General features: G+C 42.9%; 1 protein-coding gene across 1 annotated transcript in view; it reads right to left on the reverse strand.

Moving 5' to 3' along the window:
• ITIH5 (inter-alpha-trypsin inhibitor heavy chain 5) overlaps positions 1-22,233 on the reverse strand; it is a 47,459-nt gene extending 25,226 nt beyond the window's left edge. Inside the window, exons 1-7 of the mRNA XM_027460861.3 lie at positions 21,989-22,233; positions 18,439-18,483; positions 14,440-14,603; positions 13,154-13,261; positions 11,223-11,473; positions 3,111-3,280; positions 2,500-2,616 (exon numbers count right to left, since the gene is read on the reverse strand). Of these exons, the coding sequence (XP_027316662.2) occupies positions 2,500-2,616; positions 3,111-3,280; positions 11,223-11,473; positions 13,154-13,261; positions 14,440-14,603; positions 18,439-18,483; positions 21,989-22,108 (975 nt within the window). The 5' untranslated portion in view covers positions 22,109-22,233. The remainder of the gene's footprint in view (positions 1-2,499; positions 2,617-3,110; positions 3,281-11,222; positions 11,474-13,153; positions 13,262-14,439; positions 14,604-18,438; positions 18,484-21,988) is intronic.
• Positions 22,234-24,270: the final 2,037 nt, after the last annotated feature.

Here is a 24,270-nt window from a genome sequence, read left to right on the forward strand (position 1 = left end):
TAGATCTTGGGCTTTCTTTAATTAATCTCCAGTTTGGGTTGTTTTGTGTGTGTGTGTTTTCTTTTTCTGTTTCGTTTTCTTCATTTGTTTGTTCATTTATGATTTAAGCCATTAAATAATTCATAGTTCAGTCAAGTTCTGTGTTTTCAAGCAGCTAAAATAAGAGCCAGGTAAGTGCTTAATGCACATAGCACTCCTCTGTAACATACCAGTGGTTCTCCATAAAAAGAGTGTATCTGAGATAACGGGCAAAAGTTGACCATACCCTTGACAAAAGTTCTGGCTAGACGCTTGCTAGAGGCTCAAGGGGCATCTACTTCTACCGAATTAGCCTAAAAATGATATATTTTTAGTAGGAGAATCAATGAATTAGGCCTTTAAGGGTTAATCCCTGGCCATGTTGTTTTTAGTAAGTGTGTGAAAAAGAAACTCTAATACGGTCAGGAAGAGAATAAAAGCTTTCATAGTACAAGGTTAATCTGCTGATCCGAGGCACTACTTGTGCAGCTCACACCAGCCCCAGCCCCTTCAGAGCCCTAATCTCCCTGTTTCGGTGCTCTACAAGCAGATTGTCTGCTTTCAGCATGCAGGGCTGGGTGCATTTGGGCACTATCTGTTTACTCTGCAAGGCAAGGCAGACATTTCTCAGCCAAAGGATAACAGAAAGCCAAGAGCCAGGCTCTGTCCACAGGAATTTGTAATGATTCCAAGGCATCTTCATTCAAGACCTGCTTCAGCACAGTACTAGGTGTGTTTTTTAACAGCTCTCTATTTGCTGCTCCAGTCACTGGGGAAGGTAATTAGGAGCCATAAAAGCCATACTCCATTTTAGCTTACAGTGGAGATAATTGGATTTAATAGGGACCATAGCTTCTAAATGAAGATTTATCATCACCACTGAAACCAGATGGTGAAGATTTCAGCAGGGAGAAAGGCTCACCCACAATGTCCTTGATCAAAGGCAGAGAACTGTCAGGGGATTTACATGGTTTGTGTTTGTGAAGGCCATTTAGGATAGTGCTGGTGGCCAAGAAAAAAAAATAAAATAAAAGCATGCTTTCAAATAACCACAATTTCCAGAAATGTCACTCCAGGTTCTAGGCAGACGACCAAGGATCCTGAGTGGACTAATTAGAGCCTCTTAACTGGCCAAGACAGAAGTCTGAGCCATTGGCCTTCGGTCATTCTAGTAGGGTTATAACATGTCATCATCCATCCAAGCTGAAACTGCCCCATACTGGTGTCTTATTAGAATTGTAGATTTTTTTAGGTTGGAAAAATCTTCAAGATTATAAAGTCCAACTGTCAACCTGTTCTGTCAAATCACTAAACTGTGTCCCTTAGTGCCACATCCACGCATCTCACAAATACCTCCATGGATGGTGACTACCTTTCCATGGGCAGCTTGCTTGACTACCCCTTCTGTGAAGAAATCTTCCTAATATGCGATCTAAACCTCTAAATTTGAGACCACCTTAACCTATGTGGAAAGTGACACTTTCCACTGCCTCTAGTTTGGCCACAATAAGAACACAGAAGGTAAAGATTTGGCCCCTTCAACAGCCTGAAGCCAACTAAAATCTCTGTATCTCATGACTTTTGAGCAACTCTTTAAGTGGAAGGAAACTACTAACCCTACCCAGGCTTTTCTCCTTTTTTGCACAGATACTTAAGATGGAAACTGGGCTTGCCACTCCAGTGTGAGTGCAGACCTGAGATATATCTATCAGAACAGAATTGAAATATTCATTTATCTCTGCTTCTAGTTTGGAGCGATAATATCACACTCAGAGAGTTATTCCCCAAGGAATGGTGCCCCTTTCAAACCAATTAGTTGCATCCTGAACTGGAGCTGGTTTCCATCTATCCAGCTCAGAGAATTTGAACAAATATGTTCAGATACTAGCCTGAACCCTCCACGTCGAAGGCCAGTTTTAAGCATTGGCGATATGGCCTTCAGCTTGATATATTGCCTCATGTCAGGATCTTTTCCCTGGAAATGTCTGAGATTCATGGTGAAAGAATCAGATTCTCCAACAGTACAAACTGACCTTTCTTTCAAGAGAACCCATTGAGTTGTACATGACTAAGGATTTTGCCAACAGTTTTATAATGCAAAGACAGAAGTATCTTCTCTGTGCTAAGCTGGATACAGTGGTCTGTCAAATACACTTTGCTGCGTTTCTCTCTGTTCCACCTCTCTTCAAACTGACCAGAACAGAAGTGCCCAGCACAATCCTATCTGTTTAGTTTTGACAGTACTGGCCTTTTATGCAGAGCGATGAAGTCCTCTGCACTCCTTGTTTCCATCCCAACCCCATTAGTATGGTAATTTCTCATTGCAGGTAAATCGTCTTGCCTTGAGGTGTCTTCAGAACCTTGTTTCACCTCAAACATAGCAAATATTTTGGAGAAGAACCCACTTGGTGAGATGAAGCCTGAAACAAGCTTTTTACAACCATAAAGCCAAACAGCCCATAACACATGCAAGGACCTCACCTGTCTCAGTTTCGTTCCCACCATGGATGCGCTGCTGTCAAGGACAAAGACAACGTTCTTTGGTAACGGAGGAAGATCTGTGGGGGCGAAGTAGTGCACGAAGTACCCATTAAGAATCTGTAGAAGAGTAATGAATTTAGGAATGGAAGGAAGATCATGATGCAATAATCGGCGCATACAATTACAGAATAATTCATTGGGCACACGTGGTCCTGCTTTCAATATCTGTGACTCTACTTTGGAGGATGAGTTGCCTCTTAATCCCAGTGCCCTGCTTATCCAGACTGGGGGGCCTAGTGAAATTCTTTGCATCTCCTTCCATGGTGGACATTAAGGTTTCCTTCCAAATGCAATAAGGATACAACATCCAGGGATCAGAACCACTACATGAAACTTAAGAGCAAATACAAAAAGAAAGCCAATGAAGTATGTACCTGTTTTTAAGTCCATCTTGTGGCTGCAAGCTCATTGATTTTATTTTGGATAGTTCTTACAAGACGGAGAAGTAGCTTTCACTTGGAAAACATCTGACAGGACACAGGGAGTACGCAAGACAATCGAACCATTTCAGACATAGTTAATAACAGAAAAAAATCAGTCATGTAACATACCTGAATATCCCCAACACTCAGCTCCCGGTTGACATCATATCTAACTATGAAATCTCCCAAAATGCCATTTCGGGCAATCTTGGTTTGTTCAACAACATTGGGACTGAATGTAACTTTAGCTAAGGTTTTTGTGTGTCCAATTACAGTAGAAGGAGGAGGAGAAACATCACCTGTTGAGATAAAACCATAATATTACAAGTTTTTCCTATTTTCTTACAGATGTCCAGGCACAACACACAGTGTATTACCATGGAGTTAGGTCAACTAGCATAGTTACATACTGAGATTGAAGATTCATCTCACCAACAATAAAATAAGAATTTAGTAACCCCTGCCCTGAATGCTAAACGGAATTCAACATTGCAATGTTATTAGGGATAGAAACATTTATGCAATATTCCTATGTTCATTGTTGTTTGGAGGTCACTGAACTCAAAGAGCAGATACTCTCTGTATGACTGCTAATCAATTTCTGTGAATAATACACATCAGACATCTAGGTGATATTAATACCAGCCAACTCAAGACATCTAGAATGCAGATCCTACACCTGAGCTCCTGCCAGTCAAAGCAGATATAATTCACTTGGCCTGTTTAAACATTTCCTCTAGGATGAGATGAATCATACTGCAGATTTCTACAAAATATAAAGAGATCTTGAGGTGACTTGTTAGATATACTATAGATGTGTGAGGTGGGATTGATCTGGCTGATTACAAGTGTCTGTGTAATGTCTACATCTGAACAAGTCACCGTAGCTCCCTTTATATGCAGCAAGAGCTATCAGTACAGTCATTGCAACTTCAGTCTGACATATTGAGCCAAAACCCAACCCTTGCTAGTGCAGTCAAGCAAACTGCATCCCAGAGATGTAACTCACCCCCACCTCCTTGAGTCTCTCCTGAGTCAGTGAAGACAGACATACATCCCAGAGAAAGACAGTAATTCAGGGCTGAATCTCCCTGAAGGAACACCTGCTTGTCTTGTCAGTTGTGTTGATTTTTTGAAGTTAAGTGATATGAAGATTTCTTCTTGTCTCTTTGTGTGGCCAAAATCCTACCTTACTGTCTTTTGGTGTGTCAGCTGTTTATTATCTGTTTATTCCCTCTAAGTCCCATGTGGACCCTTACATCAGACCAGCCAAAGTTTCAGAGCTGGCCTTGACCTGACCCAGAGTTAAGGGATAAGTGCTTTTCCGTTTGTGCTAACTAGCTGCTGAAAACACTGAAATAAATTCTAAGCTGATGTTCTTTTTGGGTGCATCAGCTCTTACAGTGATTCCTCTGAGGCATGGAAGTACTATTATTTCTGCTCATGTGCTGATTAAAATTGGTGGGAATTAAATGCTTAATTATGCTGTGTTGGGGGGGAGGGTTTCTCTGTTCTATGCCAAATATAGCCCAAAAAAGTTTGTGGTATGGCAGGGAAAAGAAAAAATGTGTGAAATTTGGTTCTGTTGTAGTTGTTCATAGTGCAAGTACCTACATCTGAGCTGATTTTCTAGGCTCCATTGTGCTCAACAGAGATCAGATCAAGGATCAGGGGAGATTAGAGTATGATACATCTGGTCATATGTAGGCAAATTCTTCTGGATAATTTTAATTATGTCCTAGACTCTGTTAATGATACTGATCACAATGACAAGGTGCAGGCAGGCTTGGAAAAATGCTTTCCACGGACTCCTGTAACACTGTCTGTGTAATGAAGAGTGGCACTTCACCTTTTTAAAGTGCTTGGAGCAGTGTTAGAGGAATGCAACATGACAGCTGTTGGCAACATTGAGCACCATCCACCTCACATCTAGATCCCACAGTGATTTACCCAACTGGATACATAAAATTACGTCCATTTAACAGGTGGGAAAATGGAGGCATGAAGTGGTTACCTCCTGACTTCCCACAAGTCAAAGTCCATAAAAATGCTAGGAATAGGGTTGTTGTGGGTTTATAAAATGATTAGCCAAAGCTGTGACATTTGCCTTAAAATGTTATGTACAATCTAGACTTATCTAGGCAAAGAAATGAAAGTAAGACTCATGAATCAATAGCACTCTAGCATTTCACTTGCACATCGGTTTGACTTTACTTTCACAGACGTCCTGTGAGTACGTTTGAACAGATAAGGCACAAGAGCACTCTATCGAGGCAGGGAGGGGTTTCCTCTTAAGACCGATTTCTACACAAAAAAATAGTACTTGGAAGACCTGGAAAGTGAAAGAGACTCATCATCAAAATTCTTGATAAAAGGAAGTGCAATGACAGATATTACTCAACTTCAGTAAACTCACCAATTGACTCTGCATCACGGCTTCTCTAAGTCAATTCTAATCCATCCATCCTGACAGAAACAGAGCAAGAGGTCCCAACCAATGCATTGAAATTGCTTACAGACACTAGTGTCAAATGTTAAAAGGGGCTTATAAAATGATTACCCAGAGCTTTCTGACATTTACTCTAAAGTCTATGTACAGTTCAGATTTCCCCAGGCAAAGAAAAGTCATAAATCAGTAGCTCTATAAAATTTTATCTCCATGTTGATTTGGTTTTACTTTTATAGCCACTCTCTGATCTGATGAATCAACAGATGTAATATGTTTCTAATACATTATGCATCAGATTTGCTTGTATTGGCCTTCTTGGATTTTGGGTCTGTCTTCTATCACTTCCAAGGTCCCATTTAACAGACAGTGTGTGGGAAATGCCCAGAATTCATAAAAATGGCTTAACAGCTCATTTATGTTTTCTGATTTATTTGAGGGTTTCACATTACTTCTCCTTAACTGCTGAAAAGCAAGCACCGTCATCAGAATTAGTGAAAGCCAGTCTTACACTGGAAAAAGAAGGTCTCTCTTTTTACTCACTGCACACATATCTGTGACTGTAGCCTTTGGACTTCACTTCTATGTTTCTCTGCCCTGAGGTACATTGATGGGTTGAGCACGATATGCTGAGCATCACAAAAAAATGAGTTACAGTCCCAGCATTTCTATGGACTGACTGTCTGAAATTAGCTGAGTAAGGTAGCCACTCCATGTTCCACGTTCTCCTGCTTGTTAAATGAGCATAATCATACACATCCAGTTTTGTGAAAGACTGTGGAATCTAGATGGGATCATGTGGATCACATTTCTTTTCTCAAATACTCTTCATAGCACTGTGTAAAGGTGGTAAGTGTCATTCTCTGTAACTCGGATAGGTCTTTAGGAACTCCTAGAGAGGAGCTTGCCAAGGCTGCCTCACATTGCCATTATCAGTGACACAAATATCTGCAAAAGCAGCTCCATCTTTGTAGTCACTCTTCCATCTCTAAGATGGAAATTATATATATATATTTATATATATTATATATATATATATATATATATATATATATATATATACACACCATATGGACCAATAAAAAAAGGTCCTTTTTTTACTTTTTCATCCTGGAATAATAGAAATCAACTCTGGAAGGCAGGTTATCTAATCCAACTCGTGTTACCAGGCTCAGTCTCTTCCTACTTGATTTTGTGACACGGTCTAGAAATACTACAGACCTCCAGAAATGGAAACTCAACAGCTGCCCTTGCCAGTCCTTTCCAGAACTCCACTTTTTCATGGTTAGGAATACATTTTCAATGTCTAATTTACTTTTTTTTTTTTTTCTGTACTACAAACCTATGACTTTTTGTCCTTTCTATTATTGACACAGAAAGCACAGTATTCTTTTCCACCTTGGAGCAGCCTTCTGTGTGTCTGAATACAATTACTATGTCTTTCCCAGGTTTCTCTTTTAGGCAGCATGATTGCTGGATCACGTTTACTCTTCCCTGTTTACTGTCCCAGTTCTTATCAAATAAGTGACTGAGAGAGGAAAATCTATGAAGTATTGCAGACTATAAAACATGGATGAGCTCCAAAGACCGGAGCTAATCCATGCTCATGCTGAGGTCTTTAATAAGGTCTTTACACAAATTTTCCACCAAACTCTGATAAAGTAAACAGAGCAGGCGAAAATATTTTTCATGCAAAAATGTAGTCCCCACATGATGAAAAGTTAAACCCAAATCATTTTGGAGGCTGGCAGAGGCAGCAAGAGAGCTCAAATGCCCAGTTCATCCTCTGCTAACAGGTGGTAGCTTCTAGACAACTGTGACAAGAAATAAAAGCCTGAAACTTACAACTCTGAAGAGAAATAAAATAATTTTCGAGCAGTCTGGTATCTCCCTGCCCAAGTCCGTGGCTATTTCTCACACTGCTGCCCTGGAGGAACAGGATGAGAATATCCACGCCTGAGGATCCTGGGTTAGACGTCATTCAGAAAATGGCTCCACGCTGGGGTCACCAGAAAAGACCAGGATCACTGGCCTCAACACCTCCTGTATTAGGCTTTGTATATGACAGAAGTGGACACCTGCACACATTAAAAATTTATTTTCCAAAACATATGTGTCTATTATCTTCCTGTAGGAAAAATACAACTCAAAGATGGTGTTGTGTGTGAAGGAGTCACTGGCATAGGAAATATCCTGGAAAGACCTGGTATCACCTCGTTTCTGCTCCATTCTCAGAGAGGATGTACACAGGACTTTCCAAGAGCAAAACACAGGGTGACTTTGCATAAATACCTGGAAAATTGTGAAACCAAGTTCAGTCTTGTATCTTGGGCTCTTACAACTAAAACCAGGACAAACTGGACTCTTTATTGCTTCTACTCCTACTGCTACAGTGCTGCTTTATAAATGGCAAAAAAGTGTCCTTCACTCTTTCACATCAAGGGGCGTCTCCTGTCTTATAAGTCTTTAAGTTTTGTCTCTTCTATTTTGTCTCTTCAGACTGTATGGATACTAGCAGTTTGGATACAGTCAAAAGTGCAAATCATGAATGAACATTTAAACAGAGAACTTGTTTTTCAACTGTGTTTCCTGCCTGGTGCATTGGCTCTGCTGATAGCATGTAGAAAACACTACAAATGTAGGAAGACTGGTCCATGAAATATAGATCAGCTCCTCCACTTTTGGCTATCTAAAATATTTACTCTCATTAGTTTCACTAATAGCATTTATTGCCACAGCGGGTTGGCTTTTCAGCTGTGATCATCAATCACTGCTAGCACTCATCATCTGGAGCTAGTGGTGGCTGCAGAGCCAAACAGATTTGATTTGCATCTTGATTTTCCTATCCTGCACAAGCTCTTCAGGACCTGTACTCAGAAGAGGAATGCCATTTCTTACGCAGGTCAGTCACAGTTGAAAGTATCCAAACGACTTAGGAAGGTATATCCATCCCATCCTGAACTCTGATTTGAGGTTGATGGCACTTCGGACATGTTACTGAGAATGCCATTAACTTATCACTTGATGTCACAATACAGTTTTCACCCAATAGTTTCAAGGTGATTTATTAATGCTTATCAACATCTCCCATTCTGTCATTAACAGAGAGGTATTGTAGACATCTTTGTAACCACAGCAAATTGAGGAAGAGAGTTTTCATGATATATTCAATCTCAAAGCAGTCATGCAGGACTACCTTCCAATGTGCAAGCCTCCATCCTTTGTTTGGTCATTTTTTAGGTCATGGCCTCTCATTTGGGGCACCACAGGTAACACAGTATGGCAGCATCTGGTTTGGCATCCTTTGCTGGCCTCTTACAAGACAGCTACCATGCCCTCCAGTGAGGTGATCCTGAAGAGTTTTAGGTCACATGAAGTGTGAAAATAGACCAAGCACTGTCTTTTTGTTGGTTTGCAGCCACTCTTTAGTTGTAAGACCTGCAATTCACTGGTCACTTAAATTCATTTAAAAACCCACAGCTTTCTATGGTGGTCTCACTATGTAAGGATCTCCTGGTCTTGAGTCTCTGGATGTCGTATGAGCAAGAAGATTTTGCAGACATTAACAGCTCAGATGTTTTGCTTTCCAGATCGAGCTAAAGAGGTGAAAGCAGACTGAAGTACAGTGGATTTCCAAGTGAAAAATTCCTTGCCTTGAACTAGGAGTATTCTTGTGGTTTCCATTTGTGCTCAGGAAGGCAGGAAGTTCCTATTGTCTGCTCCAACTGTGATTGATCTTGTTGGTCAGAAAAGGTCACACACGAAAAATCCCTCCCTGAAATAACCCGTCCTTCTCTGAGACCCTCTGCCAAGTCTTTTATTTTGCTTCAGATCAGAAGAGAGCTCATCTGAGTGACACTCAGCTGAGTACCAATGAAGCCTTGGTCTGGCAGAGACAAAACCCACTCCTGCCTGCCCATGGTGGACCCAAAAAACATGTTTTGCACTTCAGTGACTTCCCTCGCAATGATCTCAGCAGAGCAATCAGATTTCACCAACTGTATAGGTTGATTATGCTACAGAGTTTGTAGTAGCAGTTCTGAATAAGGATAAAGCAAGTGAATCTGAGTTTAAGTTGCTTTGTCCATTCTGCAATATCACATCTATTTTATATACATTTTACTGGCTCGGGAGGATTATAGAATTACAGAGCTCGGGCCCATTTTTATATGAGCTGTTTTGAACCTGAAGCAAAGTGCCAAGAATGATCAATGCTCACAGATCACCATTTGGACAGCAAGTTACAAGAGTTTTCCCTGTATATCATTTACATGCAGGAATTTCCACACTATATGAGACCAGCAGCATGTCTGCTCTGCTTAGTCTGTCTCCAACACTGATCAATGCCAGATGTTTTGCAGGAAGCCACATGCCACAATGCACTACGATACTCCCTGATAGGTGAAAAAGGCTTCCTGTCCCTCCAGATGAGGGACAGAGCACATTTATTACACAATGGAAGAATGTACAGCAGAGAGGCTAACTAGCTAGATGTATGTGGCCTGACTTGAAGTTAGTCCATCACTGGGGGCCTTGATTTCAGTGTGATTTGAATGAAATCAACAGAACCAGACTGAGCAAGCAGTTTAACTCCATAATCACATGCTTTAGGGTCTTCACCTGGCAGGCATGAACAGCTCCACTGATTTACTGGTATTATGGCAGTTAGAGTAACTGAGTCTCACAAGTCTTTACCTCCTGCTTCCAGGTTAGACTCACCTTTTAACCTTGTTATTGCTTTTTGTCAGCTTGTAGCTACCCCGGTATCCTGTGCTCCTCATTGTTAGTTTACACTAGGAAACTGTTAATTTACACCTGCTGTCTGAACAGCAAGCAAGGATGGTTGGGGTAAGAGTAGAATCTTGGACCTCACTTTGAGCTTTGGCAAAACATGGTTTTTCCTCTTGGAATTTCCCATGTTCTAAAAAGCAGGATTTCCTATCTGCCTTGGCATGGATGGATGGAAAAAACAATTCATTTAAAATAAACAGTTCCCAGGAGACATTAAGCCAGGAAAGAAGCTGCTCAAATGCTAAGCACAAGGCCTGAAGGCCTAGTTCAAAGCTTGTGAAGACAATAGAAAAAAATCCTATTGAATTGAATGGGATCAGCCCTATACTCAATAAACTTCAAAGTTCTCATGTGCTTATGCACAGACACCACACAGACACAGTCATCTATCGAAAACAGGACAAATGCCATCAGCCTTTGAAATAGGACTGAATTCCCACCATCAAACCTCACAGGGTTCATAATTCTGAAAACCTTTTCATGTCATAGCTATTATACCAACTTTATTGAACCTGGAGATTGCCCTGCCAGTAAATGAAATAGATTTCTAAACAGGAATTTCTGATTGCCTGCAGTGCTTAGAGACTTGCTTGTCAGTGAAATGCAGCCACCCATGGGCAGCACGTACCTGCCATACACTGATTGCAGCAAGAGTTAAAAAGGGAAAGTAAAAAATGTGTCCTTCTAAAAAATACAGTCACAGCTGGAATTTGCCAGAATAACTCACACCTAATGAGCTGCTAGGACTTTATTTTTCTTGTTATCTTCATGAGATGTGTCTTTTAGTTTCTAATATAGTCTTGATCCTGGATAATGTGGCTTTAATACAATGTTGGGGCTTTGTTTAATGGCTCATTTGGAGCAGAAGGTAATTGAACGAAACACTAGTCTACGCAATTATCCAAGACTGCTTTGGAGAACTCCCAGTACTGCCAGTCTGGTTCCTAAGAAGCAATTAGGGCCCCACAGGTAACAAAATCATGGATTATAAAATTTCTCCTTACCTTCAACCTTCCCGTTGCCTTTATGCTTGCTGTTTCGAAGGGGAGGCACTTCCAGTGACACTATGCCTGAGTTCTCCAGGATGTTCACCTCCACTCGTAACCTGCCCACCAGCTGCTGGGGACGGATGCTGACTGTATACTCATACTTCCCCAGTCGCCTCTGCAAGAGCTCTTCATAATGCAATAGGAAGTTGGCTTGCATCTTGCGAGGAATGAAGACAGAAGCTTTGAATGTCTCATAGCCATTCTCCCTAGAAGAAAAGAGGAATATGACAAAGATGTATAGCATGGACAGAACCAGAGGAAAGGTTATTTCTTGGTATCTTACAGAGAGGATATGCAAGACCCATTGTCATGGTTTTCTCTGGGAAATTTTAATTTTCTTTGTAGAGGCTCATATGATGCTGTATTTTGAATTTTTAATGAAAACAGTGTTGATGACACCCTAACGTTTATAGTTATTGCAAAGCAGTGCTTACACAGAGCCAAGGACTTTTCTGCTTCTCGTGCTGCCCTGCCAGCAACGAGGCTGGGGGTGCACCAGGAGCAGGGAGGGGACACAGCCAGGACAGCTGGCCCAGGCTGACCAAAGTACCCCATACTGTATGATGTGATACCAGCAATAAAGGCCAGAATAAAGAAGAAGAAGGGAGGACATTAGGAGTGATGGCTCTACCTCCCATACAGTGTACTACAGTGATAAGCTACCTAGCATTAGCATGATACCAGGCACTACTACTGTGAAAGGAAAATAAAAAAGTAACATATGGAAAATGGAAACTTCTAATGCCACATAGGGGTAACGTCAGAACTCACTAATGTGCAGTTCTGGCGATGCCCACAATTTAGTGAGTGTTGGAAAGGATTTGAGATTTTGAATTCTCGAGCATATTAGATATGTATTTTTAATGGTAGTCTTTAGGACAGTTCAGATGATTTCTCTGGGTCACTAACAATGGCCTAGCAATGACAGAGTTATTGCTTGCAGAAGAGGATGCAACATGGCAGGAATACAGTGATTTATCTTGTCAATTCTTCCAGGTTCCGTCAGTCTCTGTCTGTAACCTGAGAGAGCATCCTTTGTTAAAGGCTTATGATAGATCTTTCCTACCATAAATTTGTCTAGTCACATATGAACAGTTTTCAATGGCAAGAAACATGATTTATGTGAAAAATATCTTTGATTGTTTTGAACCTGACATCTAATCATTTCGTTTTTCTGTAGTTTTTCTACAAAAAATGGAAAACAAAGATACTTTAATCTCCTTCCACAGATCACTTGTGAGTTCAGATCTGTTAGACTTCTCCTTCCCTACAGTTCATCATTTTTTGGGTCTGAAAAGCCACAGTCTATTTAATAGATTTTCCTGATCATGTGTTTAGGTTGGAATAATGCCTCTATCCAAGGTAAGTGGGAGTAGTGCAGGATTTTCCAGAGCAGCAAAATCCACTCGATGGTGCACCACTTTGAGAGGTATTTTGGGTAATTAGCAAACTTGTCAAATTAGAGGGGAAAAATAACTGGTAGTGATGCTGAAGAAGTGCATTCAGGGGAACATATAGGATTTCAGATCATTACAGGGATGAGACTTTCTGCCAGTGCATGGCTAAAAGGACTACACTCAGTCAAGTATTGAGAACAGGGCAAATAAATATGACAACAGAATGGTACTTGTGGTTTTACTTCTGACTTGAGCTTGACATCCTGGAGCAACTTGAAAGTGAAAATGTTACGTAACAGTGCTGGAAAAGGCCACACACAATTATATGTGACTTGGAGCACGGGAATGACACCAGGCAGTGAGGAGAATGCTCTGTTTAGCTCCTTCCTCTTCCTATAAATCCATGCATGGGTACGCCAGGGCAGCCAAAATAAAGACAGGAGGAGAGTATGTCACTTCCCAGAACACAGCTGAATGCACTACACTTACCTTGCATTCTGAGGGCCTGGAGGTTTCTTGGTCCTTGCTTTGTCATCAGTGCTGTTTTTCTTTTCTTTCCCTGTGACCTCCCCATAGTAAGTCTTGTTGCCAATGCTCCTAGAGAGATCAGAGATGTCAGTATGACTAATCTGCACCTACAGGCAGAGACAGCTTGCTGCAGAAGGGTTCATGGACCATGCACATGTGGACAGTTACTGGTGCAACTCTCCTTGAGTCCACTCAAGTCCCTGAGCCAGAAACTGTCCGAGAAGTGCCTTGGTTGGTTATTCTGGCAGAGAACATTTTTACTCCAGGAGTTTACCTCTCTTAAATGCCAGTTTAGTAGGTAACCTCCAAAGCATAACGTTGTTAAACAGAAAGCAAAACAATTGCCAAGACTCCCAGCCAGCACTGTTCTGTGTCTGGTCAGTGATATTCAGAATGACTTCTCTCAAATAGCTGCGTCGCTGACAAAAATGCATCTCCCTGGGAATGAGTTACAAAACCATGGATTACAGAAAGGAAACAGTGCCTAACATACAGCCTGGCTGGGCAATGGCTAAAGACTGTTTTTCCTTTTATTAAACCAAATGGTAGTCTGTCTAATAAAGCTTGTCCCCTATCTGCTATAGTCAGGTCCAAAGTTGTGGCAGCAATATCTAACCACAGGAATCTGATTATGACTGAATAAAACAAATTTTTGAAACCAAGAGCTTAATTTATTGCTTAGTGAGTCATTTAAGTATGAGTTGGTTGCCCTCTGCTTGCCCTTATCATCCACAGAGTATGACTAGCACCTCCAGCTACAAGTCAACCTGTATGCTAGTTGGATTTGACACTTGTCCTCCATTAACAGGGTGGAGAACCTGGAAAAATAAATAGCTTCTGAGGCACCACAGTCACTTAGGAGATATAAATATGGTGTGACAGTGTTACTGAAACTTTAATTGGAAAGGTTTCTGAAAGCTAGGATTTTCTGATCCAAATCTGAAAAAGAGAAGGAAGTTCTTAAAGGGCACTCGTATGGGGAATAGAAGAATGTTCTTCAACAAGTAAATTGAGGGCTTCAATCTTAATATCTGTCCTTCAAGGATTTGCTCTGTGCTGTGGGGCCATGACCAGTCTTGGATGGAGTATACCATGTGTGTGCTTCCTTTTTTTCCAACTGAAACTATTCAGTGCAAAAAGGCATTGATACAGTCCTACTGCAGACTAGCCAGCTTTTAAAATCTCAGAGACCTGTCTGCAGGATGGAGGAACCATTGTTCATCTAGCTGCCAGCACTACTTACGTACATGGTAAAGTTGGAGATGAAAGCTGCAGCTGGGATCTGCATCTCAAACACACCTTCTCTTGCCTCAGATCCGCTGTTCACCATTGTGCAGGACACCGTGGTGAAAGCATAGCGAGAAATGACTGTGGCTTTCACAGTGAATTCAGACATCCGAGGCCTGGTTTCCTGTAGATATCAAAAGGTTACCCATTAACAGAGACAGCTAGATAACTCCCCTCTTCAGTGTTTCACTGGGTTTAATATTTAATGTGCTCTAGCAAGGAACCCTCCTACAATGAATATTTGACTCCCTGTGAACACCAGGCAGCAGCAGGCAAGGTAGGGATTACCCTCAAAATATCAGGTGAGCTGCAAAAGGTAAACTAAAGACACAGCCGTGCCTTTGTTCATGCACATGGGCAAAAGCCACAATCATTCTCCAGTGCTCAGGAAGGGTCAGGACAGGATAAGTGCCCTGACAATGTGAGCGTTTATGTTGTGAAACACACTGATAAAATCCATCTGTATAGAAGTTGCACCCTCCAACTCTGGACATTTGGGACAATGAGGATTAGTCCCTTATGGCCAGGAAGAGAAGTCCAAAATATCTCCCCATAGGGTCCATAACTGATGTCAGAGAAACTGACTGTGCACAAGAGCAGATGTAAAAACCTCTTGAAGGACTGAGATCACTGTGCATGGAGCAGCATCTTAAAACTCACACAGTCAGATCCCTAAGTTTTGTAAACAGAAAAACTGCTGTCAATGGAGCTGGTTGAGTCCTCCTCTGCTGAGAACTCATTCTGGAGGTCTTATCCAATGGATGGAAGAGACTTAATAAGAAACACTGACACTGTGACATGACTAACAAAATATTTTAGGCCTTTTAGGCCATGTTGGATTCCTTCCAGCAAAGAAGCAGAGGAGACTGCAATGAATGACACATGATGTAGCAATGGAAGTTGAAAGCCAATTTCTGCTTCTTGGGAATGTGTTTTTGTGCACAGTTTCTGGGTTGCAGCATTTCTGTAACGTGATTTTTGACAGCAATGTCTCCATGGAACTGAACAGATTTCTTCCTGGAAAACTTTATATTTAACTATAAGCAGCCTTTTAAAAATAAACTATTTGTTTCCTTAAACAGTCAAAGACTGTTCTTCAAAAGCAGAAGGGAGCTAAAGAGTAAAAGACATTGCAAATACTCACCAACTTTGCTAAACCAAATACATTGAGAATCTATTCCTACCAAGTATGATAAAAAGCTACAGCCACAAGAGACTTGTGAAGACAATAACATGCTCTTCAACTGCATTACCAGCCTTTTTTTCCAAACACAAACAATTTTGCCAATTGGCTTAACAAAGGGAGCAATTGTTTGCATGAGAAAGTATGAAACAGAAACATTTCTGCAGTAGCTGATGGCATCAGAACAGCAGTAAGCAAGCATCCAAGAAGCTGCTGGGCTAGTGAATTCCAGGCAAATGGAAGAATGAGGATCCACTAGAAACAAACACAAATCAACAGACTTAGAAATAAAGCCTCTACACCTTCAAGGCTTGAAAAGCCTCTCAAAAATGTGTCTCAAATGAACCTAATCATGACAGATATCTTTAACAGCTGGAGAACAAGTGACGTGCTCTGTGTCTACATACACCCTGCTCAGCACAGGCTCAGCTCCCATGGAGCACAGGGGCTAAAATCAGCACTTTTTGAGCGTGATTCACTTCACTAATTGCAGACAGCAAGACAGATCTACACAAGAATATATCTACTAACCATAGACCCTTAGGTCACAAGTCACTTTTACTCAGTTGGTGGTGACTGGGACTAGACTATGCTGTTCTTAGGATCTTAGGACTTTCCCTCATACATGGGCTGGGATTTTCAGTTTCATTCTCCTGAAAGTGGAGGGAATTGGGAGTTTTGATGTGGAGCATTGTAGGCACGTTTCCAGATATAATGAGCTAATTGCCTGTGTCCTAATAAGTGTTATAGAGGATTTAACTGCAGAAGTAAAAGAGAGAACCTGAAAATACAGCGAATTCCTTGGTTCCAAATGTCCTGCACCCACTACCATTTTCAGCATTTCCTTGCAAACAGAGGATATGGATTTGCTCTTGTTCAGACGAGAACATACGAATGGTTGTATTGGATCAGAACAAAAGTAATCCTAACCCCATAGCCTATCACTGGCAGATATCAATAGAACATGCTCAGAGAAGAGTGTAAAATCAGACCAATCTTCGCTGCTACCACCCAAGAACAGTCTCTTATTTTTCACTAATTTGCAGCTGAAAGAACTCCTACACTAAGCGTGGTATTTTTGTGTTTACAAAATCTCAGAGGATTGTTCTTCTATAACTTTATACAGCTGTTTTTTGAATCCATGTAAACTTTAGCACAAATAACACCCAGTAGTGAGGAATTCCACGGCTTAATGATATTTCATGAAGAACCACATCCCTTAAGAGTTTTCTTTTGCTGACTCTATTATCTGCTGATTTCAACTGATCTCTGACACATCTCCCTATCCCTCAGAATAAGATCCAGCTCTAATATCCTCAGGAATGGCAAAAACAAATGGAAAAAAAGAAAAAAAGAAGAAAAAAAAGACATACATCATTTCTCCCTCCTCCTAATGGGTAGATGTTGCTGCTGGAGATAGCAAACACTACACAAGGGCATCACATACACCGGAGGATGAAAGAGCTGATTCATCCTCCCGGCCCTGGAAGGGATCTGCTATTCCTTGTATACAGAAAATATAAACGGTGGGGGCAGAAGCAGTTTCCAAACAGGTTGCTAGGTCGGGCTTGGCGGGCAGCCCAAGTTCCAGTCTGCAACTCTCGCGCGTTCCCTGGAGCTCTTGCACAATCCTTTAGTGCTTGATGCTCTGACTTACAGCTGTGCAAATGCCTGTTTGTTTTCTCCACTTTTTATGAAGGCCTTCAGAAGATGAGAGACAGCACAAAGGAAAAAATAATAATAACAAACCATTTGTTTAATATTACTATTGCTGCGATTTATTATGCCTATTAAAAATAAAGCTAGGGAATGCCAAGCCAGCAGATTAGCACACTGGTATGGGAAACGTTGGCTGGAGGCTTTTTGAAGGTGTCCTGGTAATTATGATGAAGTGAGAGCTGAACATTTCCTGCCAAACAAATGATTTGACGTTTGTTTACAGTGAATGTTTGGAGAGACAGAAAAGAGCTGAAGATAAATGAAATTCATTCCATGTTTTTACCTCTATCAGTTGTTTTCATCAAAATAAACTGACCGCATGTCAGATTAGAAGTAATAAACTGATAATGTGACTGAGAGTTACTCTCCTCTAGGCTGCTGGTTCGTATCTGCCAAGGATCAAAGGGGCCAGAAGATAATAATGTGATGACTGCTCAGTGTGTGAAATGAGTTCCTCCAGTTCTCATTTGAGAAGCCTCTGTATCTCAAAGAAGCCAGAAAAATAGCTGGCCGTGAACATCAGTTTCACTGGTTGCCTCTTTAGCTGAAGTTTTGATCTAAGCCATGCAAGTCTCAGTGCAACAATACAGCCAGATCTCACAAATTTTCTGTATATCTCACAACTGAAGGCATACATCTTAAAGCTTAGGTTCCCCTACCAAAAAGAGGATGTTGGCTTCTCTGTTTTCTTCCTTTCTTAATAAACTCTGGCCTCTGCATTAACAGAGAACAACAGAGATCTTCAAATTTCAAAACTATCTCCCCCTTTCTCTTGAAATTCAATGAGATTTCAGCAGACTCATGCTCATTGCATGGTTGAGGATGATAATATTAGAGGTTCTCTCCAAATCTGTGGTCAAGAATATGGATTGGGAAGCTTCAGAAGAAGCTGCACATGTTGTATTGATCAAAACAACGATTTTTTTCCCCTATATTCTCATCCTACCATTGTTCACTAACACAGTTTACTTCTGGGCACAGGGATGCACACACATACATACACACAGAGGAAGTGTAATTCTCATGAGGTAAAATAAAGACAGAGTGTGATACATACCAGCCTCTGCAAAAATCTGGTCTGTCTCGGGACACGACGTACAACCTGCAGAAAGTAAAGGAAGTTAATGGAGCCTGTTCAACTTAGAGAAAGACTTGTCATTTGTTTAAATCCAGACATGGGCTTGTGTGACTGATCACCCATGGCCAGGTTCAAATGTTCCTCTGGTTAAAACTAAAACCTAAATCTCTTCTATATTAACAGGCCCATTCATCAAAGCTCAGCAGTGGAATGCAGCTCTCGCAGGCAGGAAGGTTCTGTGTGCTTTGCAAGTGCTATTTGTTCAGAGACCTGCTCGAAGGCAGGGACATCAGCCCTTAGCCCTGTCTTTGGGTGTTGTGTCTTCAGCCTTGAGCATGTTCTGTTACAGCTTCCTAGGGAATTATCGCATTATGAGGTCTGCTAAATGGTCTGCAGGGATAAAAAGCTAGTTTACTAGAAGAAATTCCCCAGTCCACATCCCCTAGTCTCCATTAGGAAGGGAAGGACCTTCTACCTTAGAATTTCAACAGGTTTGTCAATTTAATCAGAAGAGATCAAACTACCTGCAGTAATTAGATTGCTTGTCAAATGTCATTCTCAGCCCACCTAAACCATCAGGTAAAAGCCAAAGCCCATTTCCCAGTCCAAACTTGGGGGTTTTATTATGAAAAAAAGTGGTTTTTACCTGTGACAACACAATCGCCCTCATTTTATCAACATTCACAACAACAGGTCCCAGCTTAGCAACACATCCAAATGCAATCCCTCCTCAAAACAGAGAGTACAAGTCTCTTGTCAATTAGGAACAACAAAGGAAGCCAAGTGACTTTTTTAAATGTCAGTGAAACTCCAGAGAGCAGAGGAATGCAATGATAATTTTTTACCTGATTTGCCCTTGTTGGTTTGCATTCAAAAAAATAGCATTCCTTGCCAAAGACATGATTTTATGCCTGTTTATGCAGAAAAGCTCAGAAAAGCCCAGGAGATAAATTAAAGTCTCCTCTGTCAGAATCCTTATATTTTTTCTTTATTATTTTAGCCAACTTATTGTAAAATTAGAACCTAAGAAAAGCAGCTCCCTTAGGAAATTCGGAGAGGAGAGGAGAGGAGAGGAGAGGAGAGGAGAGGAGAGGAGAGGAGAGGAGAGGAGAGGAGAGGAGAGGAGAGGAGAGGAGAGGAGAGGAGAGGAGAGGAGAGGAGAGGAGAGGAGAGGAGAGGAGAGGAGAGGAGAGGAGAGGAGAGGAGAGGAGAGGAGAGGAGAGGAGAGGAGAGGAGAGGAGAGGAGAGGAGAGGAGAGGAGAGGAGAGGAGAGGAGAGGAGAGGAGAGGAGAGGAGAGGAGAGGAGAGGAGAGGAGAGGAGAGGAGAGGAGAGGAGAGGAGAGGAGAGGAATCCTCTGCAGTTTAAATTGCCAAAGAAACTTTCTGTCTGGGTATATTATCTCAGACAAGTAAAGCACCTCTGGAGCCTGCTGTGAGAGGCTGCAGAGTCTCCAGCACTGTAGGGTCTTCAGAACAAACCAGACAAATGGCCATGAAGATAATCCTGCTTGGAGCTGTGGCAGGGGTAAGATCAGTGCTCCTCAGCACTTTTTTCCTAAAGGATTACATTTTGGAACAAATCCACCTGTCATCCTGTACAGTTTTTAACCACAATGGTTTTCAATGTCTAATCGATGAAACTGGTAATTTGGCTATTGGCTATTGGTTTTATCTTCCCCAAGCACACACCAAAACTGCCTCTAGTGCAATGGTAATAACCAGCAACCTTGTCACCTACCTCAGCAGAGTGGTCAACCACTGAATAAGCCACGTAATCCACTGTCATTGGAAACACCAAAAACCTGTGTGTGCTGACATTTATGCAGGAAGGTCCTCCCGGGATATTACAATCAAACACAGCCTTACAGGCTCTCCAGAATTAGCTGGAGATTTGTTATATGGATGTAATTTGTTGATCTAGGGGAAGCACCTGCCTCTGCTTAACGTGGCTTGTGTGTTCAGTGATGACAGAATGATGTCCTCTTCTGGATCCAGCTGTCCCAGAGGACTGGGGAACCACCTCTATTTATACATCACTGTTTTTCTGTTGGAAGTTACTGTTGCCACTGATCTGCCATCAACGTAGCTCCTGTGAAATCACGCTCCTTTAGCTCAAGCAAAGTCAGCCAGATTATTTCAACACCGTGAGCCAGTTTCTTGAGCTTCTCAGTTGATTTTCCCCATGAGCATATGAACAAATGCTCCCAGATACCACTCCACTGGCAGAACAGTGGTGGAAATATTGTCTACCACTTGAACAGCTGGGTGTGCAAGACCAGCTGTTGGCTTGTGGCTGAATTCCCCAAGAAGGGATATGTGTTTGCAGTAATTAGGATCAGCAATAAAGTTACTGAGGTCCTTGCAGTGGAGAGCAAGGGGCACTTTGGAAATAAATTCTTCCCATGCTAGCATGGGTGGGATGAGCAACTGAATGACTAACTCTAAGACAAGTGTAGATAACGTATAAAGAGTCTCAGTCTTCCTATTTATTGCAAGCCAGAAGGTGCCAAATACAGGCATCTAGTAATGTTTTATACACTCTAGGGTATCCTACAGGCATCCAGCATGGCACAGTTCTTCCACAGATCCTGCATCATATCTGTCAGCCCCACATGGGTGTCTCAGGTACTACAGAGCCTCTCAGATCTGATCAAATTTAGAGAACTGAGTAATGCCCTAAGTGACTTACCCTAAATCACCCAGGATATCCACTACCTGAAAGACGTGATTACAGATGTGAAGCTCAATCTTTTACGCCACAGCCTCCCTCTGAAGTCTCATTTAACACCCCAAACCACCACCAGAACTTTCTTCGTAACTTGCAAAAAGTTCATTGCCTTTTCATCCCACTTCCCCATAAAACCTAAGCAACTTGATGACACAATGTAACAGTCCTCACTTGCAGAAAACATTTTTTTCCTCCTCTGGTCAAGAAGCATTTTCACAAGCTGCAATTCATGGAGGTTTGTTTAATCCAGCATGAGTTAAATATCAAGTATGGTAAGACTGCGACTGTAGGACAGAGCAGAAAAGCCTTCCTCCAAGCCTGAAATACTCCGAATTACTCAGACTGGCACAAGGCCAGCATACAGCGTTAACTCCCTTGTCCCTGCAGACCACTTAACACAAATATAAGGATGCTGGCTTTGAAACCCTTCAGGGGCAGTAACACCGCGTCCCTTGGCAGCACAGGGGCTGGTGCTGTCCTGGCTCAGCACCTCAAAACACCACAGGGACAGTAGTGTGGCAAGTTGCACAGACAACTGAAATAAATTTGGTTTTAGCAGACTGCTGTGAGCATTAATACCAAACCCTGAAGAAAGTGACCACAAACGAGTGACAAATTCAGTGCGTTTTTCTTGCTGTCAGTTCTCTCTCACCGCAGGGGCTGTCCAGGGAGTTTCTTCACCTGACAGCCTTCCATACACACACTGAAAGCTCTCAGGCTGGCTGCTTTCAATTAACCCTTGACAATTAACAAGGCACAAGCCACCAGACACTCCCAAATAATGACTGCCTTAAAACCTACTTGCTCCACGACGCTGTAGTCTGCCATCAGCTTCTCCTCCAGGTACCTCGCCAGCAGCTCCGAGTCCGGCTGCCCCGCAGCAATGGAGAAGCCCCAAAAGAGCCATAACCAAAGGATCATGACGAGGGGCAGCACCGGGCTGGGGCTGCCCCACAGGTGAGTGGAAAGCCTGCGGCTGCTGCTGTGTGCCTTGCTGCAGGACTGGGCTGCAAGGAGGCTGACAGGAGGCGAGCTGACCCACCCTCTTCTCCTCCTTCCCAGCTTGGGACCGGCCCCTTTTCCACTCAGGGCAGCTGCTGGGTTTCCCTGACTGTCAGCAGGGTTTCAGTGAATTCCCCTCAGTTTGGGGTACCAAGTATCACCATGCCCCTCTCACTGCTACCCTCAGCCCCCATGTCGCCCCATCGGTGCACACAGGCAGAGGGAATCAGAGCTGGAGGTCCCTGTGGCACTGCCACCTGTCCTTTTGGTGCCAGCAGCACTCCAGCCCTACGGTGGCCCTTCATGGGGTGAATGAAGGCTAAAGAGACATTTCCTTCAGCAGCAGTGCCCAAGCACAGGGGCAGGGCCCAAGATGGCTGCTGGCACATGGTGCCTGCCTAAGGTGCTGGTGTCCAGCTCAAGTGGGAGCTGGAAAGGCTGTGGGGAAGTCTCCCTGTGGGGTCAGACATCATGTCGGGCAGCCTTGAATTTATAAGCCCGGGCTTATGCCACTGTTTGTATAAAAGAGCACCCCCCTGCCGCCCATTTGAGGAGCGCAATCCAAGCATGTACTGTAAGGTTTACCCAGGAGGGGTACAACCGTATGTTTTCACCCCCTCTAAAGGGATTTTTAGGCTCCCTCCACCCCAAATGCCTGTTGAAGGGAACAGACAGTGGGGTGCTGAGGGAGGTATGGGCGAAGCACACGGTGAGGGCAGCCTGGAGGTGGGCTGAGCCACGCATCACTGAGCCTGTGGCAGCAGCAACACCTCCTCCTCCTCCTCCTTGGTGCAGAGATCCCAGGTTTGTTTGTGAAAGCAGCCCCAGGGGCCAGGTTCCCGGAGCAGGGCAGGGCTCCCTCCGCACCCTCTCCTTGGCACCCTGCCTGCTGTCTCCTTGCGTGGCCGCAGGCGCCCCAGGAGCCCTGTCAGCATGGCAGCAGCCTCGCGCTTCACTTCAGTACCGCCATGCTCCAGACCCATGCTTTTGTCCCTCTCTCTTGTTGTCCAGATTCTCAGCTGGGCAAAGCTTGGATGAGCCTCCCACTCCCCCCTTCATTGCCTGGCAGCACAGCCCTCTCCAACCCCACCACCCCAGGGTGAAGGCGGCTTCTCAGGGCTGGCAGCACCAAGCCTGTTGGGTGCAATCCCCACGGCTCGGCTGCCCAAGCTGTTCCCCACAGACACGTCTGTGCCAGCTGGCACCGATGGGACACGTCTCATCTCCAGGCACGTCTCATCCTCAGGTATTCAGGAGCTTGCATCTCCAGAGCTCAACCTAACCCCAAATCAGACACACTACTACATTTTTTTTTATGCCAGCGGTAACTTCTCAACTCCAGCAAACCGTGGTTTCCTTTTTTTTTTTTTTTTTTTTTTTTTTTTTTTTTTTTTTTTTTTTTTTTTTTTTTTTTTTTTCTGGTTTTAGATGCAGCATGCACGATCCTGTTGAGATTTGAACCACTGTGTTTTCATTTTCCAGTTCTGGGTCATCAGGGACTGAGGCCGTTTTGCTTCAGCCCCAATCCATGGCAGTGATAGTCCAGTGAGTGGCACAGACTTGACACCGTTCATATTGCCAGCCTGGTACTTAGATGTCTCTCCAGCCCTGCTGGGAGGTGTAAACACACCATTGGACTACTGGAGCCTAAAAGTTTCTCCTTCTGGAGTTTCTCCTTCTGCAGTGACACAAGAACACCCACCTGAAAGCATACATTCTCTGAGAGCACACACTCTGAGAGTCTTATGTCCTCCAAATCCATTATGTGTAATCGAGGAGCAGGAAGGTCCCTGGTCCCCATTCAGAACGAATGAGGGGAGCTAGAGACAGTGTAATGGGAAGGGACAGCAATGTTAAAGCCTTCTGAGCTTTCCATTAACAAATTGATATGCAAATAGCACAGCAGTAAGTAAACATGAAGTCCCACTGTGCTCATACACAGGCTTCTCCTGGCCTTGACAGAAGGAGAGAAGGGATCAAAAGCCTGGCCGGTCCGTTACCTTCTGGGACCAGCCCACCACTGGCAGGTACAAGGGTCTCTAGACTGGTAATTTTCAGCTGGTGTGGAATTATTTCAGTTT

This window comes from Anas platyrhynchos, chromosome 1 (genome assembly GCF_047663525.1).
Source record: "Anas platyrhynchos isolate ZD024472 breed Pekin duck chromosome 1, IASCAAS_PekinDuck_T2T, whole genome shotgun sequence".
Classification (NCBI taxonomy): domain Eukaryota; kingdom Metazoa; phylum Chordata; class Aves; order Anseriformes; family Anatidae; genus Anas; species Anas platyrhynchos.